The following is a 13,696-nucleotide window of genomic DNA, read 5'->3' on the forward strand; positions in this document are numbered from 1 at the left end:
CTGTTTTGCTTTCAAGAATAAGGTTACCCCCAAAGGACCAAGACTTAGGTACCAATTGTAAAGTGATATGCTGCTTATTTTCTGCTTAGCAACATATTATTGAGCAACATTTTGTCTCTTCAGCAGCTGATTTGCCCTAGTATACACTTATTCTCTTTAAGCTTGGATTTAATCCAAAGTAAAGGAAAAAACAATAACACAATTTAACTGTCCCAAATACTTTATTTGACTATTAGTGAAAAAGCCATAAATAGCAGCAAAAATTGAACATTACTACTTCACTTTTTGAAAACAGGTTACAACAAGCAACAAAATCCTGTGAATAAAGCTAGGATTCAACTCTAAAATAAGTTCAGGATACTTAAAATAATTGCAAACAAATAATATTAAGTAAAATTAAACATTGCACGACTAAGCATCTGAATAATATACTGTAGAACTCTTAAACTCTATCATGGTGTTAATATTTGTGTTTAGATGTTAAAGAAAATACTGCAAATAAAATTCAGTCTGATTTCAAACTACCTCATGTCATACTTTTCTGTTCAGATATTTGCTGTATTATCAGTGTTCTTTGTAATACTACTATATTTTTTTTCTTTCTGGAAACCCCCAAGCAATTAATTTGTATATTGCAACGACTGAGATCAAGTTTGCCTGAATATTACAATCAATATAAATGGGCAGAGTGAAGACTTGTTTTGCTTTAGAGTCCAAACTGGGGTAGCGTCACATGCAGTTATTCTGATTTCAAGTGATAATGTTTAGAAAGAGTCTGTGACAGTAACAAGTCACAGGCCAGTAACAAAATCACAGGTCAGTAACAAAATCAAAGGGCAGTAACAAAATCAAAGGGCAGTAACAAAGCAACAGGCCAGTAACTAAGCCGCAGACCTGTAACAAGGCCACAGGCCAGTAACAAAATCACAGGCCAGTAACAAAATCACAGGCCAGTAACAAAGCCACTGGCTAGTTACAAAATCACAGGCCAGTAACAAAGCCACTGGCTAGTTACAAAATCACAGGCCAGTAACAAAGCCACTGGCTAGTTACAAAATCACAGGCCAGTAACAAAGCCACTGGGTAGTTACAAAATCACAGGCCAGTAACAAAGTCACAGGCCAGTAACAAAATCACAGGCCAGTAACAAAGTCACAGGCCAGTTACAAAATCACAGGCCAGTAACAAAGCCACAGGCCAGTTACAAAATCACAGACCAGTAACAAAGCCACTGGCTAGTTACAAAATCACAGGCCAGTAACAAAGCCACTGGCTAGTTACAAAATCACAGGTCAGTAACAAAGCCACTGGCTAGTTACAAAATCACAGGCCAGTAACAAAGTCACAGGCCAGTTACAAAATCACAGGCCAGTAACAAAATCAAAGGGCAGTAACAAAGCAACAGGCCAGTAACAAAGCCGCAGACCTGTAACAAAGCCACAGACCAGTAACAAAATCACAGGCCAGTTATAAAACCACAGGCCTCAATAAAGCAACAGAATAGTAATACAACCATAGGGCTAAAAAAAAATCCCAGGCCAGTAACGAAGCCACTGGCCAGTTACAAGACCACAGACCCTTAACAAGCCACAGGTCAAAATCAAAGCCACAGGCCTGTATGTAGCAAAGCCACATGCTCATAACAAGCCACAAATACATCTTGATTAGGCTGAATAAACCAGAGAGTGAGTGGCTGTAAATATAACAGATATCGAGATTTAGAAACAGCCAATGAATCCCACAGAACCATTATACACTGTGCATATTATGATTACACTGCTATCTACATGTAATAAGGTGTTAATCAGAGGTTAAATTTTGTTGTAATTACATTTCAATATGGAATTGAGACTCTGACTAGCTAGATCAATTGACCGAGGTCTAGATGTTTGATGCCAAAGTTTCAAAGTCGACATCTAACAGGAAAGCAAAATGATATTGTAAAAGACAACACTACATTATCACACTATACATACCATTGTCACTTTAGAACCCTTATTGCATTTACACAAAAGTACCGCCATTTATGGCTTAATTGATAAACAATTAGTTGGCAGACAAAGCTGCCGTCACGTTTAAATAGAATATCATTAATAAATTGAGGTATAACTATTAAAAAGACTAGCTCATGTTTCTTTTTTCTTTTTTTGAATCTCCGACCTAAAGATGGATAAACTGTATCAAAACCTCGACTTGCATTTACCCAAACTGAAAATGTTGACCCTACATGAATGTCATTGATACAATCTCTTAACCATTCCATGCTATGAGTTGGTGTTCTGTGTGTATCTCCGTTTTAGTCACAAGGCACGGAATCAATGATTATGAATATTTGGCATTTATATTCCTTAGCAGTTTGCTGCTAAACAAAAATAAGCAGGATCCCGTTACAGATGTTACATGTGACATGGTGTTTCAGTTGGTACCCATTATTCTGGTAAGCATACAACTGTCTTGTGCTTACCTAGTTTTTGTGCATAAGCAGCTCTATGCGATTGGTTCTATGCGATTGGACCTTGGATGAACAGGGTAACCCGCTAGGAGGGGAGATCGGACTACTGGTACCAATTATAAAACAGCGTGTAACACAATCCTTACATAACTCTGAAATGTTTTCTCATGGCTTATGCTCATTTTTGATAGGGACATGATATAGGGACATGTTATGTGTCAACCAGTTGTGAAGTACATGTAGAGGTTAACTACAGTCAATCCCTGTGGTGGAGATTCATTAAAAAGACTTAAAAAAAACAAAGTGAGCATGTCTTTTTAAGATGCACACATTCAAGTCAACTGTCCAAGGAAGTATTTGTTATAAAATGTGTACAATGTCAAATGTATATGTCTACTAAGATAAACAGTTGGCTACCAAAGCAACCGCAAAAGTTTTAGTTTTCTACACAGCAACAAGACCTATAAACTTGCTGCTTCTTTCTGCAGATTGAATTAAAGGAACACGTTGCCTTGGATTGGACGAGTTGGTCTTTGAAATGCGTTTGTTACCGTTTGTTATAAAATGCATATGATTAGAAAGATATTTTAAAAGTAGAATATAATGATCAATACAAACATTACTTGAAATTGCATGGTTTTACTTTTACCTCGTCGACTAACACGGTCAACCATTTATAATGGCCGACCGTGTTAGTTCGCAAAGTAAAAGGAAAACCACGCAATTTTGAGGCAAATTTGTGTGGATCATTGTATTCTACTTTTAAAACATCTTTCTAACCATATGCATTTTATAACAAATGGTTACAAACGCTTTTCAAAACCAACTTGACCGATCCAAGGCAACCTGTTCCTTTAACATTGCAAAATAATTACACCTTCCCAATATCTGAAATGCCCTCTGTTGTGAAAAGCATGCTGCTGTAACTAAGTGTTTCTGCAGGGCTTTTATTATTCACAAGCTAAATAAATCAGCCATTGAACATGAAAAATACATTGCCAGAAACCAAAACTCCTATGGCAATATCTCATGGGCGCGGTCTTTGTTAAAATTAGTCATACAAGAAAAAAATATATATATTCCAAACATCTTTAAATTTAATATTCTTACAATAATCACAAGTAAAAGGGTGGATAGAAAGGGTGAATTTCTAAGCTGTTTTTAGCTTGCTGTATGCTAATGATTGAAGTAATTCTATTGTTTATCGTTATCTAATATAGGTACATCATCGAGGGCAAATCTTGTCATCCACCAATACCAAACAAAAATAACATCAAAGTTTAACTCAATGTGTCAAAGTCACCCAGGGTCATTTTCATTGTTTTGCGTTTTAAACATCTTGCTCAACAAATTAGAACTGGGAACCATGCAATCAGGTGTGTTGATTCTCAGGTTTGTCTTCCTGATTTCATGATTTTCTCATTAACACCTTAAGCTTTTACATTTTCTTGAAAGGTGTATTAAATCATCACCCTCCTAGGGAGAAAAAGAGCAGCTTACATTGTGTCCAAGCCTGCAGTTTTTCTTTTCTATTTCTGGAGACGTAAAGAGTCTGCAAACCTCCTGAATCATAACATCATAACAAGTTAGAATGAGGGGATATTAGACCCACAAGACATTTTTCAGGAATTTCTCTTTTGTCCCATCTCATCATCCCTCAATTTGGCTGGTAAATGTTGTCTAGTGAATCTTTGACTGTGCTCAGTGCAACTGTGCATCAAACAGCTCAACAGAAATGGCCCCTGGGGATGATTTCACAAAGAGTTGGGACAAGTCACAACTTAGGACTAGTCCTAGCAGATATTAAAATAACTTAAGGCTGGTCCTAAGTTAGGACGAGTAACTCCTTCTAACTCGAGATAAGACTAGTCTTAACTCTTTGTGGAATCCACTGTTGGTGTATCTCTGTCTGGAATAAATAGGACCGTGTTTTAAGGGGAACTTCAAACCATAAACAGACAAGAAGGTATTTTGATAATTTGTGCATGATAAATTATTATGTTAATTTCAGACTCCAGCAGGTGCTTCAAAACAAACATGTCAAGAAATGAGGCTGTTCATTTCAATTTGTCCGTCCAAAATACCCTGAGCTGTGAAAGTACAAATAAAAGTTGTTTTTTTTTCCGTTGGGAACAAACCTTTCAACACACATGAATGTAAATATTACCTTAAAATAGACAGGTTGAAAGGAATTTTGTTTTTTAAAAAGCTAACAATGCTGGACCATCTGTTAGTATTCTACACTTGTTTGCATGCCATTAAATGTGTGGACTGTTTTCCTACTGGGACATTACAAAAGTTTGGATGTGTTTAATTTTTGAATCTGAATACAAAAAATTGCAACACGTGGAATGAATAATACATGCTGCAGTTTTAAAACTGCTAACACATGGAATACATGGCAAGTAATAAATACACAAATAGATACATGTTTGCTTTGTTGTTGTTATTTACCATGTTTACCGGGGCAAAAAAGCTTCCGTTTGTTTCTTACAGACCTTAATGTTGCAGCTGCTGAATACGAAGTAATGAAAGTGGTCCTGGTATGGCTAAATAGTCTGATACCCTCCTTACAGTAACAATGGAATTAGTACCCGTTATTGCTGTTGCATACGGGGAGCTAGACAAAAGATGCTGAAAAAATGGTCTATGAAACAGAAAATGCAAACATCAACAAATATCTTGAATTTTTTGTGAGAACTCATAAATATTTCACATGGTTGGCTTTCTCGAGTATGCAAATTTTGTCTATAAAACGTGCAGTCATGTTTTTTTTTCTCGTTTTTTTTCTTCTTCAATATTTGGACATTAATAGTAGACAGTTATTCACATCACAAACTGCGAGGGCGTTACACAAATCATTACCACGATGTTGCCTAGGTTAGGGGTGAATCCATAAAATATATTATTGGCAATTAATTAGTCCTGAGAAAAGAATAATACTTTATTAATTTATCTCCAAAGTCAACTTGTGCAAACTACTCCAAAAAGTTAGGAGTAAATACACAAAATTGTTAAAAAATTGAGTTGAAAATCACCTTTTTCGTGGGGACATAAAGGAATATCTAAACTCTTCAGCCTGAACAGTTTAATTCTATTTTTCGGAGTTCATTTTAGTTTCTTACCGTTTAGATGTTGTTTAAATGGAGATAACTTATGACTTAGTGAAAAAATATAACACCCCAAAAAATTAAATAGGGAAAATAATGTTTAAGTTTAGAGGAGGGCAGATAGGACAACAAACGTTTTGCATCATTGCTGTAAGAGCAGTTACCTAATTCTTTATGAGGCATTTAAAAAAAGTTGAACTAGTCCATGATATACACATTCATTTTTTAAAGTTTTTGTTATCATTATAGCAATCCGCACTGAATTAACCAAGCCACGGTTACACTTCAAATATGGAGATAAACAACTTCAAAATACCCACCACCAATTATCACATACTTCATGACCGTTACAGGTCTATTTGCTTTGAAAAAATGTGCTAAGTTCCTTAGTTAATATACAATTTACAACACTCAGTATATGTCAAAAAGTGGCCAATAAATATTTTGCAACACACTTTTTTTTGTTTAGCTTTTTTTTCTTTTCATTTTTTTTTTTTCCATGTACATTATGAATTAAATAATGGAATTAAAGAGAAATTCTAAATCAACTGTACACGGAGAGGTATTTCCCCTCCAATCTTTCTAGGTGTACCAAAAAACATGGCTGCATAGGCCGATTATTAACACTGAATACCAGTCTGGGATACTTTATGAACAAAGTAACATCGAACCGGCCAGCCACTTTTATTTACATAACCATTATGGGCAAAATTCATTTTAAAGTATCATCTATAGATAAAGAACACAGAAAAAGTAATGTTAGTTACGTATTAAAGTAGAATTGCAAAAAATATTTTAAATAACGTGTACCCCTTGATAACTATCAGTCCTTTAAAATCTTTCAACGACAGTAGCTCAACTTAAAAACCAGCGGAGCTCTGCCAGCCCCTCATCAGCCATGGGTGGCCTCTGGCCATGCAGTGAACCGTGCCCATGAAACTCAGCTTTACTAAACAACCACATCGGATGATTATGAGTTTAATACCGTTTGTTACACATGGTGGGTTGGCTATGCTGTTTTTCAGTGGACATGATTCCATTGTAAATCACTTGCATTGGAGTGTTTGACATGTATACCACAAATAAGCAGCGGACAAGAGGAACATATGACCATGGAGCTCCATGATGTGGCCATAGCGCAAGGACCAATGCTCCATGATATGACCATAGCGCAAGGACCATTGCTCACCACCTTACAAACAGAATAAAACAACAAAATACAACAAAACGCTTAAACTGGTACCCTCTTTATCTGCAATGGTAAAGACAGGCACTGAGCTTAGAGGCCCAATGATTTCAATGGATAGACATTACTATATATGCAAGAACCCATAAAACCCAGAGCGATCATGCTAATATAACAGGCGGGTAATGTGCGGGTGTGCGCGCTTACGCACACACAGTAGTTTGTGCGCAGAACAAGCCATGCAAGGTCATCACAGGTTACACATCTTGCAGTCATAAACTGCCACGTTGGTCCATATCCAGCTCAGGGGTCCGCCTCCTTGTAACGCAAAAGTGCAATATTTTTCTGTATTCCACCACTCACGCTTGTGTGATAACTAATATTGTTATTTTGGATCACAACCCTCTATCCTTACAAATTCTTAATTATGGCAAGGGATATGTATTTGCAAGAAATAGGGGTAAACACACTATATATGACAGGTTGATTGACAGCTCATATCTGGACCATCAAAATCACTGCTATCCTACTCCGTACTGAAATCCTTCATAAATAAATTCAAATAACAACTGATCATTTTGATTACAACTAAACTTTGGCATAAATATCTACCTTCTAGGTCCGATTGCAACAGCGATGCGGCATGTAGTGTAACCTATTCTATGAACAAGCCACCAGTCTCACATGCAGTATACTAAAACATGTCTACAGAAAAGGAAACAAAAAATCACCAAACAAACAAGGCAACCAATTGCACCTGAATTGCACATATCACAATACAAGTTCATCGATAGAAAAAACACAAACATGATATTTCAGTTCAGTTGTAAAGAATTCCTATAGAGAGATTTGCAAGCAGATGATTTTAAGATGAACTAAAGAGTAAAAGTCAAACCTAGCTCTGATGGTTATTAGTACAGTGCTGTGATACATACATGGACAAATGACGACGACAGATTCCCTTACACACAGAAAAATTAGACCTGTAAATTTTTCATGAGAAACAAAATTGACCTGGAAGGAAACCGACACAACCTGTCTGAGTTTCACCATACACAAGTTGGCTAGGTAGTATATAGCACTGATGGTTAAATCTCAATTACTCCTCGTGAACTCATACACATTATAATTGTTTTAAGTGTTTTAAAACTTCTTAAGGCCCTTCCCTAAAATATGAAGGGTAGATGTACAATCGTTTGTTTTGGGGTAAAAAGTATCATACCCTACAACTTGTCCCAATAGTTACCGAGCAACACTTGAATAGATTTCCCGTACCATTGTCCAAAAACAGGTTTAGGTTTTAAAGTATCTTAAAATGAAAAGTTGCTTGAGTAGTTTTCTACAAAGGAGTGTTTTGTCCCCGTTGTCTAAACTCGGCTAGTAATGTTGGGCAACACTATTTACAGATCCTTACCACGGTGATAACAAACCTCCATACCTTTTCTTCACACTTTTTGTGTGTGCATCTCAGTTTGAATACAACCCATGTAATATTTCTCATCGGTACGCAGAGTAATCAATGTCTCACAAACAAAATCGTCATCAGTTCAACACAAACCAAACCAACAGTACTGGTTTTTATGCGCCCAGGCCGTAACAATATTCAAAAATACTGAAACAGTGAAATAAATCTATGAACGTAAAATATAACTGTAGAAAATAAATATAATAACAACTAATATTGCACACAACTTACTGTTTACTTATACTCGGTTTTAAACTTTAAATCCTCTTACAATATACCCTTATTCACACCAGTGATACTTCTAGGCAACTTGCCCATTGTAGGCCCACTGTGCCTGGCAGTCATCCATGTACATTGAGTGTGTCAACAATCAAAAACATTCTCATTCATGAGCACTTTTGCCCTTTGACCTCAAGAAGTCGTGCCAAATACTTTCCATGAACATTTCAAGAGCTGGGTGTCTGTAGGAACACTAATGGATCTCAAGTATTTGTTTGTGTTTGATTGAAATAGATAAATAAATAAATAATAAATAGAAGAACACACTTACAAGTCCAATAAGTAAAGAACATTGTTTTGTTTACTTGCTCAATCTTCCCAACAAACCGTATGACTGAATTCCCACTGAATAATGTATGCTCATAAAATCCCTTTATACAAAAGACTTGACCATCACTGTCTTCTAACCCTTCGAGGTTTTTTTTAGATAATATATTTTGTTATCAGAAATCAAATCCACAATCTGAATTAAAAGGTGAACATTAGTATTCATTTTCCTAAATTTCTGATTTTGTTGGATAACTTTTTGCAAGATAGTTTAGTATTGTGTATAATGCACGTAAGCATTACTGGTATATATATATACACACTGATATAGAATACTTTCTGAAACACTCCATCCATAAACAGCAGTGGTCTTCAAATACTGAAAGAGAATCTTAAACTCTTAAACACTTAGAACTTCAAAGAACTAGAATTCACACTGGGTTGCCAAGTAATAGTCAAACAAGCCTGGCCTAGGAATACTTTGACTGCTGGCCTATGAACACTTTGACTGCGGCCAGCATCAGGCAAGTTTGAGTCTAGAGGTCTGGCTAATTGTAACTCCTCATGGAGACACTTTCAACAAGCTATGGCATACAATAACTGGTTCTTTAATGAGCTTTGTAAGCTTGCAACAGCCACAAATATGACCAGACATTAGAGCCATGTCTTTATAGTTCACCTCCCAATACCTCTGACATTGGAGCAACTTGGGTTCATAACACATGGAGTTTTACTAAAACCAAACATTGTCCACCAGTAAAACCTGCACAATCGCACAGTGTTACACAAGCTATGTTTTTTTTCCAAATTCTTCCTTGGGCCCAAACCTACATTGCCAACGATGTTGACAATGCCATCGTGTGGTAACATTCAATCAGGCTGCCCAGATAGAATTCATCGTTCAACCGCCCGTCCTGACAACTACGACCGCCATGGGGGGTCATTCCAGGTCAAATCAACCCCCCAAAAATGGAATGGTCATCATTTATGACCACATCTTCCTAACCGACTGGGCCAGAGACACCACTACTAACAAGTTTAGCCAACCAGTAGTCAGGCAGATACGGTCATTTGAAAATCGATGACCATGCCCATTTCGACCAAAAATCATAATACGGCAGGCTGTAGCGCAACAACTGTTGAACTGACGGGGACGGGGAAATCTGAGCATTTTCAGCCTCAATAACCCAAGAAAATTCAGTCTAACTTGAAGGAGCTGAGGTTTGTCCAATTAATGCACCCGACTTGGCACCCCATGGTATGATATCATAAGCAACTAAACTGCACAATATGAGATAGATCAGCCACAGCGAAACAAAAAATATGCTGGTGCCGACTTGGTATGAGAAGGGTCCCCCTAGCTCGCCCCCTATTCTCGGTATCTTCCGTCGGATCATCAGCACAGTGATAGCGACGATGGCTAGGATAGTGTACAGCATAACAGAGAACCCCAGAGCACCTTGGTCAACCCTGAACCCGTTCACGTCGTTCCAGTGATAGATGGCAGCGAGTGACCATGCAACGCCGATGCCGAGGAACACGTTGACTGCATTGCTGCCTGTCACATTACCGATAGATGCATCAGCATACTTGTCCCCTACCGCCGCTACTTTGCTTGCAAAGGTGTCTGTTTATACACGGAAAACAAGAAGAAAATCACAACATTGAATGCAAGTCTGTAAGGAATGTTTAGCTACTTTAATAATTATAACAAACTGTCAATCGCTATCAATCACAGATTCCTAAAAGCGCCTTACAAGAGACGAAAAAGTTTCATTTCATTTTATTTATTCTGATTTTGAAGCCAAGGACTCTCAGAAAATTTGCATTAGCGTTAGCATTTTGAGCATTCCAATGGAATGATCAGGTGGTCTCAACAGGCGGGTCCATTTAAATGCCCACTGGAATACTTAAGCGATCCAATCAGAACGTTCGTACCATTCAAACTTTAGCGAACCTCCCTAATCATTCCATGTGAGCAACCGTGATGATTTCATCGAACCCTTTGATGATCATAGGTTTTCGGCACTGACTAAGCCTTTTTCTTAAAATGGTAAAATTAGTTTGCAGCTGGGATAATAACCATGAAATGGCAGCCACAAGCAAAATTGATTCCCAAAAATAGTCATTACATGGTATTACCGCAAACCTTTCTATATCGTATTTCCACCATGCAAAGTTTCAAATCCTACTTCCCAAAAAAGGTTTCAGACTATTTCATACTTTAACACTAAAATTTTGTCATTTTCATAGAGCCTGAAATTACACGCAGGCCCTGTGAAGGCAATGGCCTCCGTTGCCCATCAATAGTTTTCCATTGACTTTAAGATTTTCCAATGGAAGTGCCCTGAGAAAATGGAAATGGCCTTGCGCTTTCAAAGGTGAAACTCAAGGCCTGGTTCATTGTTTTAATAAGCTAGAAAACAGGATGTACTAAAGTTATAAAACAGTGCAGTAGCTAAACGTTGATCAAACAATTTAGATCTACAAAAATATATATGCTGACCTGGTACGCTCGTTCCCAACGCCACAAATGAGATGGCCGTTACGCTGTCTTCAAGGCCGATGGTACAGCCGAAATGCGAGGCCAGATCATTGATGAACGCTGTCAAGACAGCGATGATGAAGATTGAAAAGACGAAGCAGGCCCAGCCGCCAAGGATGTCAGTCGGCGGCACGATGGCAAAAAGGATCTTCCAGAAGATGGTGAGGAAGTGCATGACGTAATCACCACAAGACGGTAGCTTCTCTTCACCACCTTCCTCACCGTCATCACCTTTAAAGTTTAATTTAAAAAAAAAAGAGCTTCAAATTCATGAATAGAAAACAATAGATTATATTGTATTGCAATAGCTTATATTGTATTGTAGGCAGCCTTAGTGATATATTTATCGATCTTGTTGTTTGAGAGATCTCTCTGTGAGCTCGGTGATTTGGGCTTGTTTTTTAGCCGGTGATAAATAGACCCCAAGTATTGATGCAAACGTTACACCCGTTTCCTTGTCTTTTATTGATGACTTAAAGACATATACAACAATTATGAACGATAGGTTAAAGGCAGACTTTTGGTTTTTGTAACCGTTTAATTGTTTCAATCCTATATAAATGTAGATGTATACAATCAAACGAACATACAACATGAACATTTCATTTCAAAAGGAGGACGCGTTTTTGAGATATCGTCGAAAATCCCTGCAGGAAGAATACTCCCTGATAGGAATACACAATCTGAGAAGCCTTAACCATCTTCGGCCATAAAAATCATTTTACATCACTTCAAAGTCAAAAGAGTCTAAATGCTTTATACTATCAAGTTTATTGTCATTAACTTTAAGAGTGAATTAGCAAATGTATACCTTCCCTTTTTTAATATGGCTTCTTATTTGGCATTTTAAATTCTGTAAAGAGCCTTGAGTTACTGTTTAGGCAGATTTTTGAACTATTTTCATATCAATTTATTGTTATCATTAAATCTTTTTGACTGGATGTACAAAATGTCTTCAATTCAGCCCTTGGCTGCTATGATATTTTTAATGAATAGACCAACAGAGAATAAATGAATGGATGATTGCAGACAGGCCTGGAGTGTGTGTCAAGATATAGCCTTGATGTCAGCAGACCTAACAAACACAGTCTAACTCCTATAATAAAATGAGAACCTCAATGCCCCGCCCATAAGTCTTGTCTGTTATTCATTGGCTGAACTTGAAACCACAATGTACATGTACATCAAGGAAAATTTGTCTTTCTAAACTTCCAAAACCAGCAATAACTTATTTGATATAAAAATAAGAGCAGCTGGGAAAATGTGTAATCACATATTGTGACCCAAATCTTACAATGTAAATATGAATTAATAAAATAAAAAGCTAATCTGTGACGATATGACCTAGATTACACGAGAAACAAACCGCATCAGCTTGCCCCACTAGCACAGTTTGATTTAAAACAAACTACGATAGCGTTACTGAGTTAATAATAAGGATATTCCAGAAACTTGATTCGTCCATGCCTGTAAATGCAAGTGAGTTTATTTACTTGGTGCCAACGTGAATTTGGAAAAATGTGTGTCACTGTGTCAAATAGCTCCCTAGTTTAGCGATAAAGATAATACAACAGTTGAGAGAAAGTAGGGACTGGCATTTCCCCCCCCCTTTTTTGTGAGCTTAACTTGGATTGCTAAAAACAATATAGATTCCTCTCAATCTGAAAGTTCACTAATTAGGTAAAATAAAAAAAACAATATCCCAGTTGATTGTCCTAGTTTTTTTCAGACAGGAGGGCCTTTGTTCATGCTGTATTTTTGTATTTTTTTTTTCTTCCAGGAGAAAAAAAGTCGGACTTAAACACTTCTTTCAAGGCTCATACCAGTACCAATCTTCCTGATCACATATCCATCTGAAACCCCGTATAAGTCGAGGAACTAGTCTTTGAAGCTCCGTGCAAATCCCCCATTGCTCATTCTGATTGCCGCAATCAACAAAAGCTGGATGTTATTTCTGTCACAGTCTCAAAATTTCAGATCTTGGTCTAAGTTTTATATTTTCTATTCTTAGACTTGGTCTCAGTCAACCCCATCAAGGTTTCAAATCTACCGTGAATGCATTTCAAGATGATCTGTACTAAAAAACAGCCATGTTAGTCCGATATATAAAATAAGGAAGAGTGGTAGCACTTAAAGACTTAAGCTGTGCTCCCATTGGACTTTTTCTTCCGATAGACGCCTTCCACGAGAAAAAGTTAACATGACCAGGCTTTGGTGTAATTCTACCGTAAGTTCCAACCTGGACTTTTATTCGCGAACGTTTGCATAGTGTTTTATAGCATGGTCGCGGTAGCTTTACAGCACGAGGCTGTTCCCGTTTGACTATTTATCAGCCCTGTTAAGTTACCATGGCTGCGCATAAACCTTCCATGACCTCTATCGGCCTGTTAGT

The 13,696-nt window shown here is 37.3% G+C and overlaps 1 protein-coding gene across 3 annotated transcripts in view; it reads right to left on the reverse strand.

Annotated features, from left to right (window-relative positions):
- Positions 1 to 3,240: 3,240 nt before the first annotated feature.
- Positions 3,241 to 13,696, reverse strand: part of LOC139933908 (sodium/calcium exchanger 3-like) — a 93,345-nt gene continuing 82,889 nt past the window's right edge. For all 3 annotated transcript variants that reach the window (XM_071928159.1, XM_071928144.1, XM_071928150.1), the window contains 2 exons: positions 11,266 to 11,535; positions 3,241 to 10,386 (listed from right to left, as the gene is read on the reverse strand). In XM_071928159.1, the coding sequence (XP_071784260.1) occupies positions 9,962 to 10,386; positions 11,266 to 11,535 (695 nt within the window). In that variant the 3' untranslated portion in view covers positions 3,241 to 9,961. The remainder of the gene's footprint in view (positions 10,387 to 11,265; positions 11,536 to 13,696) is intronic.

The sequence above is a fragment of the Asterias amurensis genome, chromosome 1, assembly GCF_032118995.1.
Source record: "Asterias amurensis chromosome 1, ASM3211899v1".
Classification (NCBI taxonomy): Eukaryota; Metazoa; Echinodermata; class Asteroidea; order Forcipulatida; family Asteriidae; genus Asterias; species Asterias amurensis.